The 27,407-nt window shown below is 45.0% G+C and overlaps 1 protein-coding gene across 1 annotated transcript; it reads left to right on the forward strand.

Annotated features, from left to right (window-relative positions):
• On the forward strand, positions 1-26,660 carry SNX8 (sorting nexin 8). The gene is made up of 11 exons (XM_065412619.1): positions 1-58; positions 13,853-14,043; positions 15,871-15,988; positions 19,684-19,805; positions 20,559-20,639; positions 21,684-21,844; positions 22,487-22,619; positions 23,735-23,803; positions 24,644-24,793; positions 25,278-25,427; positions 26,547-26,660. Exons 1-11 carry the CDS (start codon positions 1-3, stop codon positions 26,658-26,660), a joined length of 1,347 nt encoding a protein of 448 aa, XP_065268691.1.
• The last annotated feature ends 747 nt before the right edge of the window (positions 26,661-27,407 follow it).

Here is a 27,407-nt window from a genome sequence, read left to right on the forward strand (position 1 = left end):
ATGACCGCTGGCGAGATGGACGGGGAGGTGCCCGCAGGCTCGGGGGGAGCCGGCACAGGTACGGAACAGGGGGGGGCTGTGAGGGCTGCTTCGCCCCGGGAGCCGGGGCTGTCTCCCCCCCCCCCCCCCGCCACCACCACTGCCACCCACGGGAGTCGGGCGCAGGAGGATGGGGAGTCAGGGTTTGTCTTCCCCACCACCACCCAAGGGAGCCGGACGCAGGAGGATAGCGTGTGTCAGGGCTGTCTCTGCCCCTCTCCCCCACCTAAGGGAGCCGGGCAGAGGAGGAGGGGGTGTCAGGGTCTGTCTCTCTTCCCCCCCCTAGACCCAAGGGAGCTGGGCGCAGGAGGATGGGGAGTCAGGGTTTGTCTTCCCCACCACCACCCAAGGGAGCCGGGCGCAGGAGGAGGGGGTGTCAGGGTCTGTCTTCCCCACCACCACCCAAGGGAGCCGGGCGCAGGAGGAGGGGGTGTCAGGGTCTGTCTTCCCCACCACCACCCACGGGAGCCGGGCGCAGGAGGAGGAGGTGTCAGGGTCTGTCTCTCTTCCCCCCTAGACCCAAGGGAGCTGGGCGTAGGAGGATGGGGAGTCAGGGTTTGACTTCCCCACCACCACCCAAGGGAGCCGGACGCAGGAGGATAGCGTGTGTCAGGGCTGTCTCTGCCCCTCTCCCCCACCTAAGGGAGCCGGGCAGAGGAGGAGGGGGTGTCAGGGTCTGTCTTCCTCCCCGCCCACCGAAGGGAGCTGGGTGCAGGAGGAGGGGGTGTTGGGGTCTGTCTCTCCCCAGGGCCGGATTTCCAATTAGGCACAGTAGGCATGTGCCTAGGGGCGCCTTACCTCTCTAAAACTGTGTGCAAGACGAAGGTCAGCTGGGGGGACGATGCTGAAGATGCTGTGCCTAGAGGCACATAAGGTGTAAATCTGGCCCTGTCTCTTCCCCACCCCCACCCAAGGGAGCCGGATACAGGAGGAGGGGGTGTCAGGGCTGTCTCTTTCTCTTTCAGTTTAACTGGGGGTGTCAGGGATGCCTTGCTTCTCTTGGCCTCCCCAAATGAGTTAGGCAGGGGAGGCTGTTTGTCAGGGCTGCCTTCTCCCCTGCCCTGACCCCTGAAAAAATGCTGAGAGGAGGCATGTAAGAGCTGCCTCCCCCTCAGGTAGGGTGACCAGATGTTCCGATTTTATTGGGACAGTCCCGATTTTTGGGTCTTTTTCTTATATAGGCTCCTATTACCCCCCACCACCTGTCCCGATTTTTCACATTTGCTGTCTGGTCACCCTACCCTCAGGAGAGCTGGGTCGGGGCCATGTGATGGTGTGTTCCAGGAGTGCCCCATTCCAGCCATTTCCAAAGAGAACTAGACTCAGTGTTGGTCTGCAGAGATGCCTCAGCCAGTCCCATTCCCCAGGGATTTGGGCTGAGGGGTATTGATGTGCCCTCCCCATATCTTGGCGATGACCAAGCCACAAAGAGGCAAACTGACTTGCCCAGTGACTCTGTGGATCATGGGCTCTATTAGTACCTGGTTTACTGGACTAGTCTTTCCAAGGTTTTGACCTCAGGCATGAGTCGAGTCCATTCTCATCTTGTGTTTAGCCTGCCTCCTTGTGTAGGGAGAGAGCTGGTAGTGAGCTCGTGTATCTTGGCTGAGGTTGGTGCCTGCCTGTAAGGGAAGCTGTTACCACTGGAGGGTAGAGAGGGCTAATGGATTGCAAAGTCGAGTATGTTTTCTATTGAATGAATTGTGAACAAGACCACAGTACGTTCAGGGCACTATTTGCATTTGTTAAAGATGTGGATACATTTTTAATGGTTCCCTTCTCCATAATTTAATCTGAAAACCCAATAGTCTAGCAAACTGTGAAACACTCTCACTGGGAGTTATATAGCTGGACACTTTCATAGCTGCTAAAATGAATTTTTTTAGTGTGTTTTGTTTTACTGTGGCTATGTAAGTGGATTCAGTGACACTTTAAACACTTGGTGAAATTTATGATGCATTCTGCTAGGCACCGTCATCATAGACAGTCTGGGCAGACTCTCCAGGATGTGGAACACTTCTCCTTTCCCAATTGACGCAAGCCAAAAATAAATCCTAACTTGAAAAAGACATTCAGCTGCATTTTCTTAAAACTTCAGCATTGGGAGCTGCTCTTAAGATCATGACGTTGGGTGAAACTTGCAGCACTTTCTGCCAGTGTTGGTTATGCAATGAGAAAGGGAGGGAGCTTCTGATGTGCCTTATTTGTTTATTTATTTATAATATATGTTTTTTTAATTCACTAGACTCCTGGTAAGTAAAGATGAGAGGGGGGAGGGACAGTTGTATGATCATCTCCATCTCTCTGAAAGGCAGTGTACGGCCCACTGAAAGCTGATCTATTGGATATTAATCAGATATCAATTGCAGAAGGACACTTTTCTGCCAGTTTTCTCTTTGAGGGAGGAAAGAGGGATACGGTTAATTAATGCAGCTTCAGACAGCTGATCACTAATTATTGTTCTGTGGGTAGTGTTTTGTGTCTGCTCGAAAACACACAAAGGTAGAGTTAACAAAAAGTAAGTAGGTTTTATGCATGAAAGAAATCATAAGTTTGGTAGGATTGCTTCCAGCATCAGGTATGTGAGTCCTTTTGTTAACCCTACAGATATGGGGTTACTGCATTTCTCCCCCTTGGTCATGTTTGTAAAATAAATCTGGGCTGTTGCTGCCAAGGACCAGTGTAAGAGATTAGAACAAGTGTCTTTGTGAGACGGTGTTCTATAGTGCCAGAGAGTAAGCTTGGTTAGGTGTGTCTGTTGTGAAAAGTTCTGATCTGGCTGCTTTAGGAGGCTTATAATGATGAAACAGTGATGGTGTTTTGACATCGGTTGTTTCTAATCTGATTTTCTGTCTAGTGCTTCTGTAACTGACTGACCTGTTCAGCTTCATTTGTCTTCCTCTCAGGGCCGGCTCTAGGCACCAGCAAAACAAGCTGGTGCTTGGGGCGGCACATTTTTAGGGGCGGCATGGCCGGCGCCAGAATGCCGCCCCTAAAAATGTGCCCTGGCCGCCCTAGCTCACCTCCGCTGCTGCTGCCGCTCGCGCGCCGCTACTCGCCCTCCCTCCCAGGCTCTCAAGCCTGGGAGGGAGGGGGAGCAGCGGCGCACGAATCAGCTGTTTCGTGCGCCGCGGCCGCTCAGGGTCTCCCCCTCCCTCCCAGGCTCTCAAACCTGGGAGGGAGGGAGGGGGAGACTCCGAGTGGCCGCGGCGCGGGCGCCGCTTCTCCCCCTCCCTCCTAGGCTTGAGAGCCTGGGGGGAGGAGGCAGGGAAGGGGCGGAGTTGAGGCGGGGCCGGGGGTGGGGTAATTAAAAAACGGGGGCGGCCAAAATTGTTTTTGCCTTGGGCGGCAAAAATCCTAGAGCCGGCCCTGCTTCCTCTGACAAATATTGTATTGTAAACTGTAGGAGTGAATCCTTATTGGGTTTTAGTGAAGGAAGCCTTGGCTGTGGAAGGGAGGGTAGACTGGATGAACTTGCAACGTTACTTTTATCTCTAGCATCGTGGTGTGAGTTTGATGGTCCCTGTTTAGTTTGAGATGGTTGAGCTCTTCTGTAAACCACCATAGTTTGGCTGTGTATGCTCTAGGAAGGCCCAAGTCTGATCTTCTCTACAATAGTGAGGCTTCAGACAGGCTGTTGATGGATTTTCTGTAGCGGGACAGGTGGACTACTAATCTATTTGCCTTTCTTTGTCCCTAGAATGAAAGGTACTTTTTAACAGAATCTAATTATAGAAGGTTAAAAAGTAACTTATATTATTGATGCAAGTCACTCTTTCAGAAAATAGCTGGCACTAGTAAGTTAACTTTTTGGTTGTTTATGCCTGTATTGCAGCTTCTTTGGAGTTGATGATTATTATGGCTAGTCCTGAAAGCCAAGTGCACTGCTAAATCCAGATGTTTATTTTTCTTTAGTGGTAAATCTTTAACTGTGTGTGCAGACCTTGTGCACCAGAGAGGAGAGAATTGTACTGGTTGCAGGCAAGTGGAATTTGCAGTCCCCCCTCCCCCTGAAGCTTTCAGTTCTGAACATAAGGTCTGTAAACGCATTGGCTGGGAATTCTACTCTTCAATAATATTTGGAAGGGGGGGGTGAGAGATTGGTTTAATTGGTGTTGTCTCCAAACTGGTCTTTTGCCAATGCACTTATTTTACTGCATGATAAATCTATAGTTAAAATACTTTGTCCCTAGTTTTCCTCTTAGATAGCTGCTTCATGTGCAAGGGAGGAAAGAAATGATAGTAGAGCAGGATAGTTGTTTCCTTTGGATGGGGTTCTCCAGGCCTGAGTAAACGGGGCAGGGGGACTGCAGAAGCTTGACAGTTTCTAACTTTAGAACTTCTCGTGGAATGTACTTAATGCAGTTTCATCTTGCTGGGGGATTCTAGCAAGGCTGGTGACTTCCTGAAAACCATCTTCAAACAGGAAAGTCTTTTGGACAGCAGTTACATGCCTAGTCATTAAACTCAGGTTATCTTTTGAGTTTAGGGGGCTAAGCTTTGTTTCAGTTACTGTTTACTTGCTTTTTATCTCTTGCCACACCCATACGTTAAGAGCAACAGTTTATTGATCTTGAATTGAGGACTGAAGTCTGCACTGGCCATGACTTTGCTCTCTCTGTAGTCCATGGGAATATTCCTCAGTGGAGTCTTTCCTATAATCCTGCTATTTCTCCAATTTGTAGCTGTATCTCACTTTATTATTATTATTATTTTTATTATTGTAGCTGCACATTGGGACTATGATCTTCTGCCTTGTTTGTGGATGCTCTGTGTACGGTATAAGGATTCCTTGTCTTATCGAGACTTGGAAAATCACTTGGAGAACAAGCAGCATGGTTGAGTGGACAGGGCACAAGGCTGGGATTCAGGAGGCTTGGGATCAATTCCTTGTTCTCCCACACAATCACTGTGTGACATTGGCCAAATAATTTAATTTGGCATAGGTTTCCCTTCTGTAAAATGGGGATAATTATACTTATCCTTTTTTGTGAAGCATTTTGAAGTCTGTGACTGAAAGGTGCTGTAGAAATGCTAATTGTTATTATTTTATTAAACAGTCTTCAGGTAAGACAGTACCCAAATGTTTTGAGTGGTGCCATTAACTCCCTGCCTGATCCACAGAATCAGAAGTGAAGGCTGGAGCAGCCCTTGCAAGTGCTGAAGCTCCAAGACACATGCTTGAGACTAAAAGGTCTTCACCAGGAATGCTTGGGTTGGACAGCCATGAAAAGTGAAGAGCAAGATCTTTCTAGTCCCCACATCATAATGCTTTGTAATTATCTATTATGGAATTGAATAGGTGTCCTTTTTGGGTGTGTGGGAGGTCGGCGTGGGATGGAGGTTGAAGGCAGCTGTATGTTGGAGAGAAGGGAGGAGCAAAGATAGTATAATTCACGCGCCCTCAGCTAACAGAAGTTACAGCTGAAGGGAAACCTAATGGATAGCTTACTTTGAACCTGGTCAGAAGAATGCCTTCTCTTTCATGTTGAACACAGACCTGCATAGTAAATAGAAGATTCTGCTGGACAAAGTGGACTGTGTTCTCCTGGGTCTCGCGCTGGTAGCTTAGATGAATTTACAGGAGACTTAAAAACAAGAAAAACTCCTGACAGCTGAGTATCAAAAGCATGCTAGGCCCCTTGTTGGGGAAAGGATGGGCTTCCTTACAACACACTTTTAGAGTTACTGTTTTCTCTTTGAGATTTCAAATTATGTAAGACCTTTCAACATAAGATGAGGGAGGGAAAACAAATTGAATTTTCAGTTGGGGGACAAGCCAGATGTTCAAGGAAGGTTGGTATGGACAAGAAAAGGGGGAATTAAGAGGTGAGGGGATTGAGAGGGGTTAACTGATATAGTAAATAGATTAAACATACAATCTGTAACTCCTGAGGTTTTTGTGGAAGGGGATGGGAAATGCTGATGAATGATACTTATATTATTGTTTCAATGCTCCTGGCTCAGAAGTGTAAGTGAAACATCTGTTTTTGCCAAGGGGAAATCTGAGGTCTCCCTATGCATAAATGTACAGCTCTGGCTTCCCTCTTTTGAGATGTGAAGCCACCTCTTCTCCCTGAGGCTCTGACCTGTGATAATGATGAGGAAATTTCAGCTTCCTTTCCTGAAGGGTTAGCTTTGTTGCTTCCAGAACGTTTTTTGTCTTCTTGTAGGAAATCTGCTGTTGCTAACATAACTACTTCTATGGCACCTTATATTTGAGGATGCCTGAGCCCTTTAAAACCATGAATTAATTCAGCCTCAAAACACACTAGTGGGGTAGGGAGTTGTTAGTTTTTATCCATCTGTAAAATGGGGATAACAAAGTTTGAGAGTTTGACTTGACAAAACTTGACCAGGAATAAAACTCCTACCCCTTGATTCTATGTCCTGTGCTTTAACCACTAGACCAGGGATTGTCAGCCTTTGGCACGCGGCCCGTCAGGGAAATCTGCTGGCGGGCTGGGACTGTTTGTTTACCTGCAGCGTCCGCAGGTTTGGCCGATCGCCGCTCCCACTGGCCGCGGTTCACCATTCCAGGCCAATGGGGGCTGCGGGAAGCGGTGGCCAGCACATCCCTCGGCAGCACATTACCTGCGGACGCTGCAGGTAAACAAACAGTTCCGGTCCGCCAGCGGCTTTCCCTGATGGGCCGCGTGCCAAAGGTTGCCGATCGCTGCACTAGACAAACCTTCCTCTTTTTAAAGTAAATGTGCATATATGCATGCATACAAAATTGAGGTAGTGTAGCAAAGAGACCTGTACTGGCAGGTGGAATCTGCACAATATGGACTTGCAGGTCTTGTGATCCTATGGATGACCAATTATAGAGAGTGCAGATTGGGAGTCTTCCTGTCTTGTTGAACTAGGTGCATGCACACAGGAATTTATCAATGAGCTGCCATTACTGCAAGGGATGGATGGTATCCGTGACTATTTTTACCCAGATTTGTGTATCCTGACATAAGAGTGCAAAAAGAGCAGCTTCCTTTGAGTTATTCTCTAGGTAAAGGGATGGATTGCAGAAGGTAGCAAAATCCCTTCTGTTTGTTACTAACACTCCCTTATGCTGTCCTGGAGCACTTCATACCTGATATCTCTGGCATATATACTGTCCTATATATGTAAACCTTACTATATGGTGGTCTGCTGAAATCAAAGGGAATGTTTTCACAGGTGTAGCTGTGCAGTTCTACACAGGGCATACATGACCAGAAGGGTTAAATATTTTATTATTTCGAAGAGGGTGCTTTTAACTTCTTCTATCAGTTGGCTGAATGCAGCTTCTCATACCAATGCATTCACACCATTATCCACTAGTTCTGGCCAAGAATCTTGGGTCTGTTCCTAAACTGGTTTCTTTGTCAGTAGAGTGAAAAATGTTTAACAGCTTTAGAGTGTGTTCTGTAGGGTTAATATTAATTCCCTAGTAGTGTTTTTCCCAAAATACTGGCAGCTGTTCTGAAGTTATCCTTTTGTGTTCTCTGACTGTTGGTCTGGGAACACAAGCAGCACAAGTGCAAGTTTAACCTGCTTTGTCACCCAGGTTGTATTACACATACTGATGTTTTTGAACAATTATTGTTAATCCGAGGGCTGTCAAGTGATTAAAAAAATTAATTGCACGATTAATTGCACTGTTAAACAATAATAGAATACCATTTATTTAAATATTTTTGGATGTTTTCTACATTTTCAAATATTGATTTCAGTTACAACATAGAATACAAAGTGTATAGTACTCACTTTATATTTATTTTTGATGACAAGTATTTGCACTGTAAAAAAACAAAAGAAATAGTATTTTTCAATTCACCTAATACAAGTAGTGTAGTGCAATCTCTTTATCATGAAAGTTGAACTTACAAATGTAGAATTATGTACAAAAATAACTGCATTCAAAAATAAAACAATGTAAAATTTTAGAGCCTGCAAGTCCACCCAGTCCTACTTCTTGTTCAGCCAATCCCTCAGACAAACAAGTTTGTTTACATTTGCAGGAGATAATGCTACCTGCTTCTTGTTTACAATGTCACCTGAAAGTAAGAACAGGCGTTCTCATGGCACTTTTGTAGCTGGCGTCGCAAGATATGTACGTGCCAGATGCGCTAAAGATTCATATGTCCCTTCATGCTTCAACCACCATTCCAGGGGACATGCATCCATGCTGACCCACCCATTCTGGGGTTCTGCTCGATAACAATCCAAAGCAGTGCAGACTGACGCATGTTCATTTTCATTATCTGAGTCAGCTGCCACCAGCAGAAGGTTGATTTTTCTTTTTTGGTGGTTCGGGTTCTGTAGTTTCCTCATCGGAGTGTTGCTCTTTTAAGACTTCTGAAAGCATGCGCCACACCTCGTCCCTCTCAGATTTTGGAAGGCACTTCAGATTCTTAAACCTTGGGTTGAGTGCTGTAGTTATCTTTAGAGATCTCACGTTGGTACCTTCTTTGCGTTTTGTCATGCAGTGAAAGTGTTCTTAAAATGAACAACATGTGCTGGATCATCATCCGAGACTGCTATAACATGAAATATATGGCAGAATGTGGGTAAAACAGAGCAAGGGACATACAATTCTCCCCCAAGGAGTTCAGTCACAAATTTAATTAACACATTATTTTTTTTAACAAGCGTCATCAGCATGGAAGCATGTCCTCTGGAATGGTGGCCGAAGCATGAAGGGGCATACGAATGTTTAGCATATCTGGCACGTAAATACCTTGCAATGCCAGCTACAAAAGTGCCATGCACATGCCTGTTCTCACTTTCTGGTGACATTGTAAATAAGAAGAGGGCAGCATTATCTCCTATAAATGTAAACAAACTTGTTTGTCTTAGCGATTGGCTGAACAAGAAGTAGGACTGAGTGGAATTGTAGGCTCTGAAGTTTTACATTGTTTTGTTTTTGAGTGCAGTTATGTAACCAAAAAAATCTACATTTGTAAGTTGCACTTTCACCACAAAGAAATTGCAGTCCAGTATTTGTATGAGGTGAATTGAAAAATACTATTTCTTCTGTTTATCATTTTTACAGTGCAAATATTTGTAATAAAAAATAATATACACCAATTTCAATTACAACACAGAATATAATATATATGAAAATGTAGAAAAACATCCAAAATATTTAATAAATTTCAATTGGTATGGTATTGTTAAAACTGCGATTAATTGCGATTAAAATTTTTAATCATTAACTCACAAAAATTAATAATCGCGTGAGTTAACTGCGATTAATCAACAGCCCTAATTAATACACATTTATGTGTGTGGTATCATAATTGATGCATGCATAGACAATCTTGCAATTTAAATAAGCTACAAAACATTTCAGGAGAGATTGAGTCTGGGGATTATTGATGAGGAGAAGGGATTCACTGAAGAGTTGGGTGTTGGGCAGGGGACTAGAGAATAAGCGGGTGCTTGATAATAGATGAAGACAGGAAGAGTATTGCAGGTTTTAGGAGTAGCATGCTAAAATTGCAATGGGCAACACATGTCTTGCAGAGATCCTCAAGATGGGGTTTCATTCTGCATTTTTTCCCCTAGTGTGCAGTGTGAGCTCTAAACCCCAGGAGGAATCTAAGGGCCATTCACATTATTAACCCTTTGGGAGCTGAATACTTTTCATAAGGTTGCTCTGAACATTAATTTGGGTGGATTTATGCCAGTGTTCTGAGGGTTACAGCTAAACGTTGGAGGATTCAGGATTCCTCCTGCAGGTTCTTTCCCCCTATGGTCCTCAAATTTTGGATGCCCATCTTTCCCCTCCTGTCTGTTTCTAAGGATTGCCATTTCTTGCTAAACCTCTGGTTTGGAGGAGTGCAAGTGTCTTATTGTGGAATTTTTACTTTATTTTATATGTCGGCAAGTAGGATGATGGGGAGTGAATACTGGCATACAGAGGAGGGGGTTTTACATTAGTGTTGGTTGACCCTGTCCTCTCAGGAAATGGGTGGGTCACATTTTAACCAGTCCCTGGTTAAAAGATTGTTTTCCTGTCTTTCTTCCCCTGAACATGAGTTACTCACATGACAGCGCAGAGAACCACTGAGTTCTGTTTGAGGTGCTCAGATAGCCCTGAGTCTACACATGAAATAAGTTATTAAATAACCTGAAGGTGGAAAAGGGTACTCTCAGCAAATTGGGTTTAGGTATGGGGTGGTGATAAGATAAGTCCTCTCTACAATGGGATGTTCAATTGCATGTTTTTATAGATTCACAGATTTTTATTACCAGAAAGGACCATTAGATCATGTAGTCTCATCTCCCTGTGTATCATAGGCCACTAAATTTCACCCAGTTATCCATGTATTAGCTTGTGTTTGGCTAAAGGATATCTTCCAGAAAGGCATCAAGAGATGGAGAATCCACTTACCCTAGGACAAGGGCTGAAATGCTATATTCTGCATCTGGAGACAGTTACTTGAAAGCATGCCCTTGTGCCAGGCCTCGTTACTCTGTAATTTGGAACAAGCACTGGGGTATTTGTTATGTAAATGGTGCTGCCTGTGTATACTGCAGTGGGAGAACTCTGCCAAATAGAAAACCAGTCCGTGTCCCAAGGAGTTTCCAGGCTAAATGCATGAGAGGGTACAAATCAAGAGAACAAACTCAAGCTGTCCCAGTATGGTCACTATTGCTAGAATGCTTCCTGGGAATAGGTGGATATTCAGAAGCCTTTTGGTGATGGTGGTGGTGAGTTTGGTGTGCTTCAGAGGGCTGCTCCAGATGTCTGAGGCAGCATGGAAGAAGGCCTGAAGTCAGAAGTGGGTGAAGTTGCTGAAGAGTGGTTAGGAGAGAAGCTTGGATGGCTCAGAGGGCCTGTGGGGTGTGGAAGGAGAAGAAATACCCAGCTTTTTACACTCAAAGAGTTTCTGAAGCTGATCTAACTAGTGATTAGTCTCCTTGATGAGACAGCATCTCTGTGAAAGAAGCTGTGGCCCCAAATTGTACACCTCCTAAGAAGGCAACCAAGTAATTTAAAATCCCTCTTGGTGTTGGATTAGGAAAGGAGAAATCATCTCTTTCAGGGGCTCTTCTGGTTGTAGAAATGTGAATTAATTCTGTGGATTGATTTTAACATTATGGGATGATTTGTGTCTGTTGGGTACTGTTGACTGAAGGCATTTAATGTCATTGCGAAGCTGAAGTGGTACTGCCTTTGATAAAAGATTTACATATCAAAGTGCTGCCCTATCAAAGATGAAATGGGGGAGGATTCTTCTACTGCATTAGAGAACCTGCCTTTTACCTCACTACCTTTGTCCTGACCTCACTGTCTTCTACCTCTCCTTCCCTCTTTCCTAGTCCAGTAGAAGCCTTTGTAGCATCTGCCTCTTGGCTGGAAGGACAGATATGTTGCAATGTCATCCAGGAGTAAACAATATTAATATTAAATCAGATTGCAGTGATTTCTTCCAAGTTACTGGCATGTAAATCTTCTAGAAGCTATTATATAGGCAGTTGCCAGGTGATTTGTTATCCTGAGCAATGCTGAGGTTTCAAGGCTCGCTTCTTTGAGTCACATTAGCAGGAATCTGACGACTAACTAGACTTGTGGGGTATGGTCATTTGTCCTGGATTTGGTTTGCTTTACTTAAAAAAAGTCAAATATCTGCAGAAAACTGAACAAACTGCCTGATCTCTATCTTGAAGCAGTGTGTCGGTGGAATTGCAGATGAACTAGTTTTTTGCTTTATCTGGGCTTACAGCAAACAGGATGTAAAACCTTATCATAAGGACAGGGCTTTCAAGTTAGGAAAAGGAACCTTTGATTCTGCCTTCTGTGAATGAATTTCCTTTTCCATACCCTAGTGTTATACCCTATTCCATACCCTTCTGTTGAGCTATTGCTTGAAGCCCCTCTGTTACGTCACTGGAGGATGTTAACATCTATTGATCCTAAACCAGCCAGATCTTTTCTGCTCACAAACGTTTAGCCCAGTTCAGCCAGGTGGTCCAGCTCCTGCCTGCTTGGAAGGATAGCATGGTTATAGCTTCCCTTTACAGTGGGATTGGAAACAGGAAAGGAATCTCTATTTCCCATGACTTGGGAAGCACTTATATGAATGTACCTGTTGCATAGTACACCTCTACCCCGATATAATGCGACCCGATATAACATGAATTTGGATATAACGCAGTAAAACAGCGCTCTGGGGGGCTGCGCACTCCGGCGGATCAAAGCAAGTTCGATATAACGCGGTTTCACCTATAATGCGGTAAGATTTTTTTGGCTCCCGAGGACAGTGTTCTATATGGGTAGAGGGGTATGTGTAATTATGCAGTAAAGTCAAGGTGTGTAGCTGAGCTGCAGTATGTCTAGTAAGGGAGTACCCCAGATTATCACCCCCTTTCTGTATTTGGTTGTTCCCCGGGGAGGTGGTCTGTATTTCAGAGCCATTCTGAGTCACTGATAATGTATTGCTTAGAATTATTGGGGAACCGATCTGTCCAAGTTGCACAGGTGGGTGCTTGATTTCATTGTAAGAAGCTGCACCACCTAGGATGCATGACCCTTGATATGTGAAGTTGGAAGCTTGCTCTGAGTGAAAATTTGCCCAGTTGGCTGCCCTATTCAAGAAGCCTCTTGTTTGGAGCTTCAGTGCACGGAGGTGCTAAAGTTATTAATGGGGCTAATTAATTCCCACATACCCCACTATACTATCATAGAGATTAATTAAGTTCTGTCAAGTGAAGTGCCTCCTTTCTTTCTAAGGCAGGGGCGGGCAAACTTTTTGGCCTGAGGGCCACATCGGGTTTCCAAAATTGTCTGGAGGGCCGGTTAGGGGAGGCTGTGTCTCCCCAAACAGCCAGGCGTGGCTCGGCCCCCGCCTCCTATCCAACCCCTGACGGCTCCCCCGGGACTCCTGCCACATCCAACCACCCCTTCTCCCTGTCCCCTGACCACCCCCGGAACCCCTGCCCCTGACTGCTCTCGGCCACCCCATCCAACCCCCCCCTTCCTGACCCCTACCCCCATTCAACTCCCTTGTTCCCTGCCCTCTGACCGCCCCGACCCCTATTCACACCCTCACCCACTGACCACCCTCCCCCCAACGCCCCTGCCCTCTATCCAACCCCCCCTGCTCCCTGCCCCGTTACCGCACTGCCCGGAACACCGGTGGCTGGCAGCGCTACAGCCGCGCTGCCCGGAGCACTGGGTCAGGCTGCAGCCCTGCAACTGCGCTGCCCGGCCGTCCAGAGCATTGCGCTGGCGGCACGGCGCGCTTGAGGCTGCAGAGGAGGAACTGGGGATTAGCTTCCCGGGCCGGGAGCTCAGGGGCCGGGCAGGAGGGTCCCGCGGACCGGATGTGGCCCATGGGCCGTAGTTTGCCCACTTCTGTTCTAAGGACATGTGAAAGTAATATATTAATTCCTACTCTGCAGTTTAAAATAACAGTTTCTTTCCTTCCACAATTTGTTCTAGACAGGATCCAAGAGTGCTGAGCTCGGTATTCACTTAGCTTGGCAGATTCTGCTGCGGTGGGAGCTGCACAGACAGGAAATGCAGGCCTCATAGCTGATTCACAGAACAAATCTGGCCTGTAACAGAGAAGCAGAGCTGGCTTCATGACTAAGTGTAATAGGCGATGCTCAGGGTGTTGTGGAGAGGGCGGTACCAAGTATGCTAAGAGTGGGAGAGGTAGTTAAATGGGCAGAGCCTCCTGTGGAAGGAGTGCCTTGGTTGCTCTTCTGACTTGTGTTGAGGTGCTGTGAGAGGACATAGCAGAGGAACAGGATATTTTAAGACTCCTTCTTTCACTCCGTTTTTCTTTCAAAAACTGCAGTTTTCTCTTCTTTCTTTTAGACTTGGCAAAGCCTCCAGTAATTGAGCCAAAGGATCCGGAACAGCTGCTAATGCAGACGCCCCAGGGAAACCCGCTGCTGCTCTCCCACACCCTACAAGAGCTGTTGAGCAAGGACACTGTGCAGGTGGAGCTTATACCTGAGAAGAAGGGCCTCTTTCTGAAACACGTGGAGTATGAAGTTTCCAGCAAGGTAATGTGGGAGAACACTGGTGTCTGGGAGAACGTGTTCCCGTAGGAGTTTCCATGCAGTTGTTTAACCTGTATTCAAAAGCCAGATACTTTTTTTTGAATCTGTTCAATGTATTGGTGATGCTGGTTTGAGTCAGGCATTCATGTAGGTATCTTTTACAGTTTTGCCACTGCAGCTTAATCCGAACTTCTGCTTTTCCAATATTGGGCCTCTCCAAAGCAGGGACTGACAAATACTGTTGTCGTTTTGTAAGGTGAATGGACATCTTCTGAGGACTAGAGTGTAACTACCAAACTCGCTTGAAGACTAGACTGTATATGAATGCACATATGGCACAGCCAGCAGCAATGCAGGTTCTCCCATGCCACTCCCAATTCACTTCCCCAATCCTGACTGTAGGGACCACCTTTGGAGCAAGAGGGGAATTCAGTTTTTATCCCCTTTGTGAGACTGCTCACTAGTGTCTTCTGTGATGGGGTGTTGTTGTTGTTTTTTTTGGTTTTTTTTTTTTTGATGAGGCTATCTGTCCCATAAGAACTGGCCCAAGAGCACCAGCTCACTCCACACAGGTCACCGAAGAAGCAACTGTCTGACAGTGTTGTAGCAATTTTCAGTGACTACTGTCCTTAGCCAGAGTCATCTTTGGATCACAGGTTTGAGAGACTTCTTATCCCATTACCAATTCCCTGAGCCGTCATTCTTCCAACAGTTCTCTTTCTGTGTAATGAGATTTTTCATAAAGAGGCTTGGGCACCAGCTCAAATCTCCAAGAACAAATCAGACGGCTGATTGCAGAGCAGATACGAGGAAGTCCTAAGAGCTGTCTCCATTGTGCTCCAGTTATTTGTCTCGTTGGGTTATTTCTGAAATTGCACAGCTCTGCGATAAGAACTAGCAGTGTACGATGCAAATGTAATGTGGATGGAGGTGATGACATTTAGTCTTTTCAACATGCTATTCCATCAGCCAAATGTGTTTTTTAAATGACTTGTCAATGTGCCTTTCAAGTGTCTCTCTTTATGTGCTACATCACTCATTTTGGACCCAAATTAATCTCCAAAACCTGGGTGTTCTCACTGTTCATTCCTGCAACCTGACATCAGAAATGCAAAAATCTTGAAACTAAGGTTATAAGGAACTTCAGGCTGTTTTAGGAATCCCACAACAATTCCCACTTTCTCCTCATTCTGCTGCATGACTCACTAAAAAAAGGTCAGAGAGCTGGGTTTTGGAGGGCTGAGAATTATGTTTGCTTAAAGCTATTTTGCTTCCCCTGGCATTAGACCTGGTTTGGTGGATGTTACCAGGAACTGGAATCGTGACTGGAGTACATCAGCATTGAAATACTCCTTAATGATGATAGGGTGCTCATTGCAATTGTATTGTTCCTTTATGTCTTTGTGTGATGCAGAAGAGAGAGAGAGGTTTGGTGGAGGAATTATGTGGAATCACAGCAAGTTTAGGGACATCTATCACCTCCTTCCAGTAAACCACAGAAAACATCTCCCCTTTCCTTTATAAAATGTCTTTGCCCCCATGTTTTGTGTGTATGGAATTTGAAATGTGCCCTTTGCTGAAACTCTTGTTCCCAAAGGGACCTAACCCACCAGCAAGCTATCCAATTTATATTAAGCCATCCAAGTGCATAACTGAGAGGTGGCTGGAGGGTTCTGTGTGACTTTTTTTTACTGTTAGCTTAAAGCAAGTGATCTGCAAATCCAAGAAATGTACCAGCCATTCTCTTAAGTCCCACATGTGGCTTTAACTTTACTGAAATGCTGCTATTGTTTCTGACTGAGTATTGTGAGGTTTCTTTCTCTATTGCAGCGCTTCAAGTGCTCTGTGTACAGGCGATACAATGACTTCGTGGTATTCCATGAGATGCTGCTTCAGAAGTTCCCATATCGTATGGTGCCTGCACTTCCTCCAAAGAGAATGCTAGGAGGTAAACCTGGGTCTTCCTAGTGACTGAATGGGCTCTGGTATGAATGTGCTCATGAGAATACAGTCAAGAATGCACGTGTCTCAAAGAATCCATAGCATTTGTTGTTCTCTGGTTCAAAAAGCAGTGCTGACAGTGTAGTGCGTACCTTGGGGAGGCCAGCACTGCATTGCTGGAAGTCATTTTCAGATAAGACATTAATGTAAAGTTCCACTGGTGACTCTCCAGGTGTCAGTTGAAAATCCTATGGCATTCATGAAAAGAGTAAGGCTAGCCCTAGAGTGAGGGATAGACCTAGAATAGGGTAGAGTTTCAGCTATTTCTTCCCCAGTAAAGTAGGTTATAATGTCGGTGGTCCTGACGCACATTGACGAGCGCAGAATGGCTACTGTACCATTAAGCAGTTGCAGTATGTGCTGTAGCACATTGCTTTGTGAAGTGCTCTGAGTATGAAAGATGCTTTAGATACCCCTTCTCTCTTCTGTGGTGGGAGAACCATAGAGATGGAAAGTGGGGAAAATTATTTGCATATGAAAAGGTTTAAATACTCCAAAAGAAATTAGTTTATAAAAAAATGTTCACATCCCTCAGTGAGAGTGTGGCTTACTCCAACTTTTCTTTGTTCAAGCTTATGGCCTTTATTTACAAGCACAGAGACTGTAAGTAAATAGGTTCTCCAGGCTGTGTCATCTCCCCCGGAAACCTTTCTATACCAATATTGGCCACATGAATAAAGTAACTGTGCATATATAAAAGGTATCTTCCTATCAGAGAGATTCTTGTTCTTCTCTTACAAAAATCACCTATCTCAGGAGTAGCTTTTTTCTTGTTCTGCTTTAAAAACAGATTGTCTAGTTATGTAGAGTCAAAATAGAAACTAAAAAAGATTAATGATGGGTTTGGAATCAGACTATCACTTCCTTCATATTCTAATGGTTACAATGTACTTGTGGATAGTGAAATACTCCAAGCTTGACTACACATCAAAGCTACTTTGGATATATTTTTCTCTAGTCTGAAATCTTGATACTGTTTTTAAGTTATATTTTTATTATTTAATACATTACATAAGTCTTTTATACAGTTTTGTTTTGTTTCTGCTTTATCTGCTAAAGAACAAGCCTTTCACTGTCTTGTCTTCTGCCCATATTGCCAAGCTTAACATTTCACAATAAATTATTCATTTAATTTAAGGAGTCCACATTATGCCATAGAAAAAGAAGAATCAGAAATTAGTGAACGGTTCTGGCACAGGGTTTAAAGTGAACCAGAACAGGCCAGAATGATAATTCTGGAGCTACTCTGGTAGTGTTGTCAATTTCTGCAGAATGTAAGATGTCAGGGGCGTGTTTTTTTTTTTTTTTTTTTTTTTTTAAATATAACTCTTGAGGTTTCAAGGATAATTATTGAATATGATCTAATGCAGTGCAGTCTGTGAGAATTTGAAGACCTACAGCCTGAAACAATACCTGTGAGAAGAGTGACCTGCTCCTGTTAATATTAGTGGAGAGCTGACGCTTAAACCTAACAATAAAATGGCAACAATACTGAATGTCAACACTATTTCACTGCTGATCATTTTATTTAAGAGGATTTATCAGTGAGTACAGATATCATAGAAGTTAGAGACGCAAAACATCTACAAGGTTATCGTTTTCCAGCCCCATATTAGTACTGGATTATTCTCTACTATATATCTTCCACTCCTTTATTCTGTGTATTTCTAAATTATCCAAATGTTGGCACTTCCATCATTTCCCATGGGAGACTATTCTGTAGTCCAACAAATCTCACATTTAGGAAGTAATTTGCCTTCTGATTTTTTCCCCCATCTTAATTTTTCCTTTTTTTTTTTTTTTTTAAATCTCCTTGTTGCTAGTTCTCTCCAGGGTTGTGTATGAGCCATAAAGAAAGGGAGTGGCAGCAGCCACTAGATGGAAGCAATTGGAACGGAGCAGAGTTTCACCACTCTCTCCTTCCCTTCCATGCACTTTGACTTGAGTTTGTCTTTCCATGTGTGGTAGTAAGTACTGATGACCTAGAAAACTTTACAAGAAACAGAACTACTGTTAAAATTCGTCCTGGTAATTGCTGTTTCACTGCATGTTATCACTGGGTGGATATGTCTAGTTAGATTAATAAAACAGGGAAGCAGAATTGCAGAGCACATGGTTTTAGTGGACTTGTGACTCAAGCAACTGAAAATCACTTGGTAGTTAAGGATCATTATGGGACCGCTGGTGGCCAACAAACTCAAGTTAAAGGTGAACTGGGAAGCAAAAGGCTGTGATGCCCTTCACTTGTCCCTTTATGATGTGAAAATGTTGCCAGGGACAATTCTAATAAGCTGTGGTGTGGGGGTCTCTAGGCTATTTGTGTACTTAGAAGGCTGCATGGTTTTCTTTGCAACCCTTTCTTCTCCCTTAAAAAAACAAAGAGCTGCTATTTTTTGTTTTGTTTTTGTTTAACTTTACAAATATCAGCTCTGGCCTTCACTTCTTCCTGGAAGACTTTAGCATGATGTTTGAATTACTTGGATAAGGACATGACAATAGTCTGAAATCTGAGCCCCTCCCATTTCCGGGAGGATGAGTTGCTGAACTTCTTGTAGCCTGACAATTAGGATCTAGGAGAACTGCACCTTAGGGTTTAGTTTATTGTGAATTGTCCTCCAAAGGTCTCAGCAAAGTCTTCCATAGAAAAGAGGAAAACCAGTTTTAACAAAACAAAAAACAAATTAACAACAACAAAACACAACACACCAAACAAAAACAAAGAAAAAAATCCCAACCCAAACAATGTATGGGGCAAGGGAAAATACTTTGAAGCCATCTTTCCACAACATAAAGGAGCAAAAAAGGGTACACATGTTAATTTTGCTTTGCACGTCATCTATTAAAGATCTGGGATGATATACTTGTCGTTGGACCAGAATTTGTAGCTGGTGCTTATAAAAATGATCTGTATTGCAGTAGTGCCCAGATGCTCCACACAGGATAAGAATCCCATTGTGCCAGATGCAGCATAAAAATAAAGGAAGAGAAGCTCCAGCTATGTCTACACTATAGACCTTGCAGCGGCCGCAGTTGCGCTGCTGTAAGGTCTCCCGTGTCGCCGCTCTATGCTGTCGGGAGAGAGCTCTCCTGTCAGCATAATTAAACCACCCCCAACGAGCTGCAGTAGCTATGTCAGCGAGAGTGACTCTCTCACCAGCATAGCGCTGTCCACATTGATGCTTCTGTTGGTGAAACTTAACGTCGGTCAGGAGTGTGTTTTTTCACACCCCTGACTGACAAACGTTTTACTGACAAAAGTGCTAGTGTAGACATAGCTTCTCTGTACACAAGAGCTTGCAATCTAAGGCTCCAATCCTGCAAATTCACACGTGCTTAACTTGACTCACCCGGGTAGTCCTGTTGAGGTAAATAGGTGCAGAAGGGTTTGCGGAACTTAAGGCAAGCTGTAACAAACCATTTGAGGGAGTGGGGGTTTGCAGTGTTCTGTTAATCAATGGCTAGACCAGTGAACCCAGCAGACCTGTTGCATGGAGCTGCCAGAAGGCACAAGTAGTACTGTTCTTGGGTTTTGCTGCAGATGTAAATGCAAGGGAGCAGTTGGACTTGATGCTGCCTTTCCCTCTTTCTGAGCCTGTTGCAATGCCTGATGCATTAACACTAATGTAGTGTTCCCTCCTGTAGCTGACCGAGAATTCATAGAGTCTAGGCGGCGGGCTCTGAAGCGTTTCATTAATCTGGTGGCTCGACATCCCCCTTTCTCAGAAGATGTGCTCCTGAAGCTCTTTCTCTCCTTTAGTGGCTCGGTGAGTATTTGTTGATGATGCCACATGTTTGCATATCCTCCTGTGCACTGGGAAACAGTTACCGAGTTTAGAGCTGCCTATGGCCTGCACATTTGTCATGCCCACAATTGTGATCCTGGCTACAAGGGGCTAGTGGAGCATATCGTCCACACTAGGTACTTCTGACACTGGACAGTGAGATGTGTCATCTCTGCAATGCTGTAGGCATGATCTCTTGAAAATAATGCTCTTTCCTATGGCAATATATGTCACACCACTCCTTATCTCGGATACTCCCCAGAAAGGTATTTGACCAGGGGAGAGCTAAGAAACGTTGTTCTAGGACTTCTCAGTCTCCTAATGCAGACTTTTAGCACAGGAAGAACTTTCTCCTCAGACGAATGCAGCATTTGAGGTGGAGGGTTAACATTTGTATGTGTTTAAATTTTAGGGGAAGAGGGTGATACAGGAGTTGGAAATTCATAGAGAGAGATGGGTCAGGGCCTACAAATGGGCTCAGTATATGGAATCACTTTTTTCCTCTGCCGCTTTGGCATGAGAGGTTGATTTTTTTCCCTCCAGGAGGAAGGGTTAAATGCCATGAAAAGGTGGACCCTTTCCGTGTGTAATAAAAGCAACCATCAACTGTGGATTGTTGCTTTAGTGCATGAGGAGGCCCAGGTTTTAACAGAATTGAAATTGACTTTCATTGTCACTGTGGGAATTGCCAGATGGGTTTAATTGGTTGGTTGGTCGTTTCTTTTGCTTTTCCAGGATGTGCAGAACAAGCTGAGGGAGTTGGTCCAAGGAGTGGGAGACGAGTTCATGACTTGCCAACTAGCCCCCCGGGCCAAGGTATTTTTCTTTATGGTGCATAATTGCAATCTTAATCCCGGTAGCCCATGTTCACAAGGTCTTGTATCTGTTGGGTAAAAGAGAGGGGCTGTAGTTGAAGAGGAAAGGAACAATTTCCACAGAGAACTGTAAGGGACCTTCTTTTGACTTGATCTTCTGTTTTCTTCATCACAAAACATATAGTTGGTTATTTCCAGGCCCAGAATGTCCAGCCTGGGTCTGCTTAGTAAAATGGTACAAAATTAGTATGAGAGAAGTCTTTGTCCAAATGCACATAGTTTGAAAGTTCATCCTGTCGCTTGCTATTCCTTTGTGTCATAATCCCTCTCTGTCTATGAGAGAAGCTATGAATCTCACCATGGTTCATTTGTTTGTTTGGGGAAGGCTGCTGTACCCTAGTTGTGTATCATGCTTGCTGAACCTGACATCACTGCTCCCCTGAGTTGCTTGCTTTTGTGGAAGTTCAGCCTGGGGTGAGGGGAAAATAAAGCAGCGAGTGAAGGGTTAAATGTTGCTTATGGGTTAAAAAAAAAAAAGAGGCCTTTACAGCACCTAGCATAATGGGGCTGTGGTCTGTGACTGGGGCTCCTAGGTGCTATCGCAATACAAATAAATAATAAAGATGGTCCCTTTATTATTCAGCAGTCCTGCCCCCTATGTGTGTATTATTCACAGTGCTTGACACTAGGGACGATTCAAACTTTTACTGATGTTAGCTCTGCAGAGCAAACCCAGCTATGGGAGACTGAGGTGGATCCTATTGTGGCCCATGCGTCACGAGTGGAATTGTTAACTAAGCTCTGGTTGCACAATCTTTTACTGATGAGGTACAAGCCAGAAGCAGCTCAACTCAGCTTGTAATACCTGGTTGAGTTTGCAGGGCTGGAGTCACTGATAGGCCTGGAACATCATAATGCCATTTTCAATGGCTCCTCTCAGAGCATAAAACCATTTTCGGTATCACCAGGTTACTACTCCTAATCTCTCTCTCTGTGACTTATCATGCAACGGAGTCCATTACTAAGCTTTCTTTTGCTGCCTCAGGACTTCCTCCCAGCCGACATCCAGGCCCAGTTTGCTGCCAGTCGAGAGCTTATCCGAAACATCTACAACAGCTTCTACAAACTGCGGGACCGTGCAGAAAGAATAGCTTCCCGAGCCATTGATAATGCCTCAGATCTTCTCATATTTGGAAAGGAACTAAGGTAGATTAGGGTGTGAGGATGCCCTCTAGAGCACACTTCTGTGAACAGCCTTGAGTTTTAAAGAGAGCAAGAGATGTACCAGTAGAATGTCTATGGGGCATGTACTTCTGAAGACGCATGGCACAAACCAGGTTCACTTTTTCCTGTTGCAGAGAGAAGAAAACATAGTGGGTGTGTTCCCCAGGGTGAGGGAGAGAAAACAGCATTGACATTCTGCATCTGATTTACACTTGCATGAAATGGTGCAGCCCCCAAGTACATGGGTGTGTGGTCGTGCACATTCATAGACCCTTTTACGTGCTGTATATGTTCACACACTCCGCATTTTTGTTTTAAATTGAAAACACTAACGGGCTTGCTAGTGCACAGTTCCTTTCATTTTCTCTCGTTTGTGTGTGCATCCACTCACCCACATATACATATCCCAACCTGCTATCACTGCACTTTGCTGCTAACTTGACCTTCTTGGGGAGTAGGTATAAACTTATTGCCACCTGATTGCTAGGGGACTCTATTTCCCCAGAGCCTACTAGTGAGTTTTGAGAGGGGGAAACTTCCAGTAACTGCTGGGATGGGTAAATCATCAGACCAACCTAGCTGCTTAGTGGGATCTTACTCACTGCCTCTTCTTTCCTCTGCCAGTGCTTTGGGCTCAGACACGACACCACTTCCCTCCTGGGCTGCTCTGAACAATAGCACGTGGGGGACTCTGAAACAGGCCTTGAAAGGCTTGTCTGTCGAATTTGCGCTGTTGGCCGATAAGGCTGTACAGCAGGTGAGTTCCTCTGCCATTTGCTTTTCCTATATAATCACAATTGCTGCATTGATAGAGATGTTTTTTGCCTAGTGTCGCCTCTTGATTCAAAGGCCTTCTAGGCATGGGTGCCCGAGAAATTACTCTCCCTTTCTTAGCAGCTATGCAGGCATTAGTCTAAAGCCATGTCCAACTGGCCAGATATGCTACTGGGCTACATGTTCTGACTGATGGAATTAAAAAACTCAAAGGTGTTAAATGAGGAGGGGAAAAGTGTGGGGGGAGCCTTTTTAAAAAGGTTTAAAGAATAAAGTAAATAGTGACTGTCCCAAGCTGTCCAAGAATCCTGCAGTCTGCCTGGCTAAGATCATATGGTGAATATAGTCCGGCAAAACCTGTTTCTGTATCCAGTTGTGACCTTCACCACTTGTTAAACACTACATGAAACTCATTCCGACAGAACACAAGAGGTCTTATTGCTGTTGAAACGGCATAATGTGATGACGAATAACACGAGCACATGACAATCCAAAAAGACAAGTGATAGTTTCTCTTCACTGCAACCATCACTTCATGCTGCTAAAGATGTTCTGGGTGCTTTACAGATAAATAAAACCAGTTTCCTGCACCAAGGAGCCTAAGTTCTAGAGAGCCACATTTGTGACACAGACATAGGCAGGGAAAAGGGGCATAAGAAACAAACAAGCAAGTGCGGAAGTTTAGCTGGTGTCTTGTCAGCTCTGCTTTTTGTTTCATTAAGTCTTCTAAGGAGGAAGTGCTGGTCACCTGGAATAAGTGTGTCTTAAGGAGGGAAGATGAAATCCTGGTGGATTCTATGAGTGCAGGGGTTCCAGACAGAGCTGCATGGAAAACCTCAGAGGACTCATGATGCCAACTTCTTGTTGCAGTGATCAGGCAATCCGAATGCTGTTCCTACTCCAGTTAGTTCTGTGTTCATCCTGGTGTCCAAGCTTAAGATCTCCAGTCCCACTGTGAGAGCTGCTTGATGTAGCTATGTAATGGCTGGTTTGCCCTGGAGATTCCTGTGGAGGGTCAACATACTGAGTGGGTTTGAGGAGCTGTGATGTGAGCTCTTGCCAGGCTTATATGAAATGTACTTGTCTCTTGTTTTCTAGGGAAAACAGGAAGAGAGTGATGTGGTGGAGAAGCTGAACCTTTTCCTGGATTTACTCCAGTCCTATAAAGTGAGTGCTGCTGTTTCTCTGCCAGTGAGACAGTTGTTTAGAACAGTTTTGTGCTTTTTAGAGGGTGTAACGCCAAGTGAATGGAAAACTGGCTGGACAGTCAGTTCAGAGGCAAACTGGCAACATGTAGAGTGAGGGGAGTGATTCTCCCTTGGCTAGCTCTGAAATGTTACTGATCTGTTCTTGGCTCATGAAAAGTTTTGTGGACACCAGACCTTGCAAGGAGTTGAAGATATCCATCTGCTTCACTTGTAGGAATCCGCTAATCTTTTTCATAAGTCAGCAATTTTGGGGGAAGAGGAAGAGAATGAATGAGTGGACCTGCCTTTTACATGTGAAGACATTAGTTCAGTTACAAGTGAAATGAGTTTTACGATCTCAGCCTACTCCTTCAGGGAAACCCTGCAAAAAACAGCTAAATACAGTTCAACACAGTTGGCAGCCTTCCTGAAGAGGGGCCCTGTCCAGGATTGGAATAGCAGGGCACTGCAAGCTAACAAGAGGTTAATTAGCAATGTTTAATATTGAAAAGGGATACCCAGATAGGAAGTTTGGTGTTGGTAAAGTTCAAGGCACATTCACAGAGATGCAGCTTCAGATCACCTGCTGTATCCTCTGTTTTGGCTCAGAGCAGTTCTGGTTCTCATTTAAAAAAAAAAAAAAAAGGCTTTATTTGAAATACTCCACAGTTTAGAAATTTCATGGGACACCTTTCATGCCCTCAGCTGTGTACCTCCCAGATGTGCACGTTCTCTTCTCCCCACCCTCTCCCATGGCCCGCTTTCCTGTATCTAGGCTCTGGTATGGGGTGAGTACTAGTTGTTTCCCTTCTTCCTGAAGGATCTATGTGAGAGGCATGAGAAGGGAGTACTGCACAAACACCAGCGAGCTTTGCACAAGTACAGCATGATGAAGAAGCAGATGATGAGTGCCACTGTGCAGAACAAGGAGCCAGAGTCCGTGGAACAGCTGGAGTCACGAATTGTGGAGGTAGGGCAGATGTTTCTGTGTGTGGGAGTGATGGGTAGCATGTGTGTTGGATGGAAACCTCTTCCTAATACTGCCATAATGTGGCTTATCAGTGCTTTTGGAACAGGCAGAAAGGGTCACCCATAGATCTTGGTCTTATTCAAATTAATTGCTGTGCTGTAAAGAATTTGCATTTGTTCTACTGAACACTTACTGCTGGTGTTTGGTATCCAAAACAAGGTGGTCCAATATAGCTGCCTGTAGGAGGTGCAGAAATGCACAGTCTGCATGGTGGAAAGTGCTTGCTATGTGACCTCTCCAGTTGCTGCAAGCAAAATGGGCACAGGACTGCGTTTTTGATTTTTGGTAAGTGCTTGAGTTACAGGGTAGAGAGGAGAACTTGTGCTCTGCTGGTGTGAGTGGACACTGAGGATGATGCATTTCTTCTGCGACTCTTGCATCACCCTTCTGGGCAATGAGGTTAACTGGGTTTTTTGTGTCTCAGCAAGAGAATGCCATCATGACCATGGAGCTGCGGAATTACTTTTCTTTGTACTGCCTCCACCAGGAGACACAGCTAATCCATATCTACCTGCCTCTCACTTCCCACATCTTGGGAGCTTTTGTCAACTCCCAGATCCAGGGCCATAAAGAGGTAAGTTCTTCAGTCATCTTGCCTCCCTTTCCCCAGTTGAAAATACGTATTTGAGCTGTTTGTTTTTCCCTCTTTCTCAAAGAGTGGGGCTGTCCTTGGGAAGGTGGTGCTGACAAACCCAGGGGAAGTGTAAGTGTGTATGTGTATTTTTTCCAGTCCCCGCACTTCCCAGGGTGACTTTAGCTTTGGAGCTGTCTGAGATAATCATCTGTGGAATGCTGGGTTATTCAATTGTGGATGCTGTATATTTGCTAGATGGATTTGCTTTTTTGCTTTGTGTTAAACAGAAATTATATAGCAAGAAAAAGGACCTAATACAGGGGAGGACAAACTACGGCCCGTGGGCCGCATCTGGCCCATCAGAGCTTTTAATCCGGCCCTTGAGCTTCATTGCCCCACTCCGGCCAGGGAGTGGAGTTTGGGGCTTGCTCCGCTCCAGCGCCCTGATCCTGCTCCCCAGCAGGAGGGAGGGCAGGGGGAGTGGGGCAAGCCCCCGACCCCGCTCACTGGCTGGAGCACTGGTGGCGGAGTGGAGCAAGTGATGGGGTGGATGATGCCCTGGATGATGTGTGTGTGGACCACGGCCCACCCAGACCCACCTGTGGCTACGTCCTGGCACAGCATGTCTTTTCGGATTAAAAAAAAACATTGTCATCACAGCTCTTCGTTCATGGCCTGCCATACAATTTCCATACCCAGATGTGGCCCTCAGGCCAAAAAGTTCCCCCCCTTCTCCCCCCCGCTCTAACAGGTTGCCTTGTTATGTGTTTAAATAAATCATTCAGCATTTCCTAGGTTCAGACTTCTTTCCATGCATTGCTTCATGGAAATGTGTGTTGGGGGAGACAGTTTCAGTGGAGGGCTCTAACCAAGCCTTCAAAACTCTGTCTCTTCCCTGCCTGCCTATTTTGGTAAGGATGACAGGATCTTCAGAGAGCTGCATTAAAGCACCAGTTTGGTGGAGAGGTGCTCTGGATTTACTGGTTTTCCATATAACATTTCTGCATTGGCTTTTGACCAACCTCCAACACAGCTTAGTGCTACCATGAACTCAGACCTTTGAGTGTGCTGTGTGACAAGGTGATGACCCACCAAGCTGTTTTGCTTTCTCTCCTCTAGATGAGTAAAGTTTGGAATGAACTGAAGCCAAAGTTGAGCTGCCTGTTTGTGGGACCCCACAACATGCCAACACCACCATTGTCACCCCCAGAGGGCAACTTCTTTGCCAATTAACGCTCTGAGATCTGACACTGACCAAGTCGAAGTGTGGTCAAGAGTGTGACCTCTATCTCCAGATATTAAAAGGAATCCTCCAAACAGCTATTTTTATACTGCTGCTTTGAGCTGCTCTCTGACTTATGGACAGACTGGAAACCGAATCACATACAGAGAAAGAGAGAGACCATCTCCTGATTTTTGTTCTTTATTTTGAAGTGCCTTGGGGCACGACTGAGATTCATTGCCCCAGAGGCCCTCTGCCTAAGGACTGGAAGTGGCTTGGTACATCACGTGCTGCAGTTCAGCTGTTGCTGAAGTCTCATGCTGCTCATACTAACTACCCTCTTACAGCTATCAACACATATACTGGCCAATGTGTAAAGTGCTGAGTCGCACAGGGTGTCTGAAGCATTCCTTGCTATTTAAGCTTGGGGCCCAACCTAGAGGCATATGTGGGTAAGGAGAGCTGAAGGCTAGCCTCCCTTTCTCCCCAGGTTCATTGGTTAGATGTTTGATTTCATATTGCTAGATCCACATGCAAAACAGGGGGAAACTTCTGGTTGGCTCTCTAGCTCTGCTGGGTGGGTCAGTGCTGGATGTGATGTTTCCCAGTGTGGGAGTTGAACTCATGTCACAGGAGAGCACAGGGCATATTTGCTCATGAATGGTAATGTGTGGCCAAAGATGACCTTGCTGAACAGCATTTCTTACGGGAGTCTGCCAGTCACATGTGTAGAAAATAGCTGATTGAAACTACGATAC

The sequence above is a fragment of the Emys orbicularis genome, chromosome 10 (genome assembly GCF_028017835.1).
Source record: "Emys orbicularis isolate rEmyOrb1 chromosome 10, rEmyOrb1.hap1, whole genome shotgun sequence".
NCBI lineage: Eukaryota > Metazoa > Chordata > Testudines > Emydidae > Emys > Emys orbicularis.

Excerpts from the sequence above, each read along its gene's own strand:
- SNX8 (XM_065412619.1), top strand. The coding sequence starts at position 1 with ATGACCGCTGGCGAGATGGACGGGGAGGTGCCCGCAGGCTCGGGGGGA. Across the intron at positions 21,845-22,486 it reads ATATTTGGAAAGGAACTAAG|TGCTTTGGGCTCAGACACGA; the intron begins GTAGATTAGGGT and ends TTCCTCTGCCAG. Across the intron at positions 23,804-24,643 it reads ATTTACTCCAGTCCTATAAA|GATCTATGTGAGAGGCATGA; the intron begins GTGAGTGCTGCT and ends TTCTTCCTGAAG.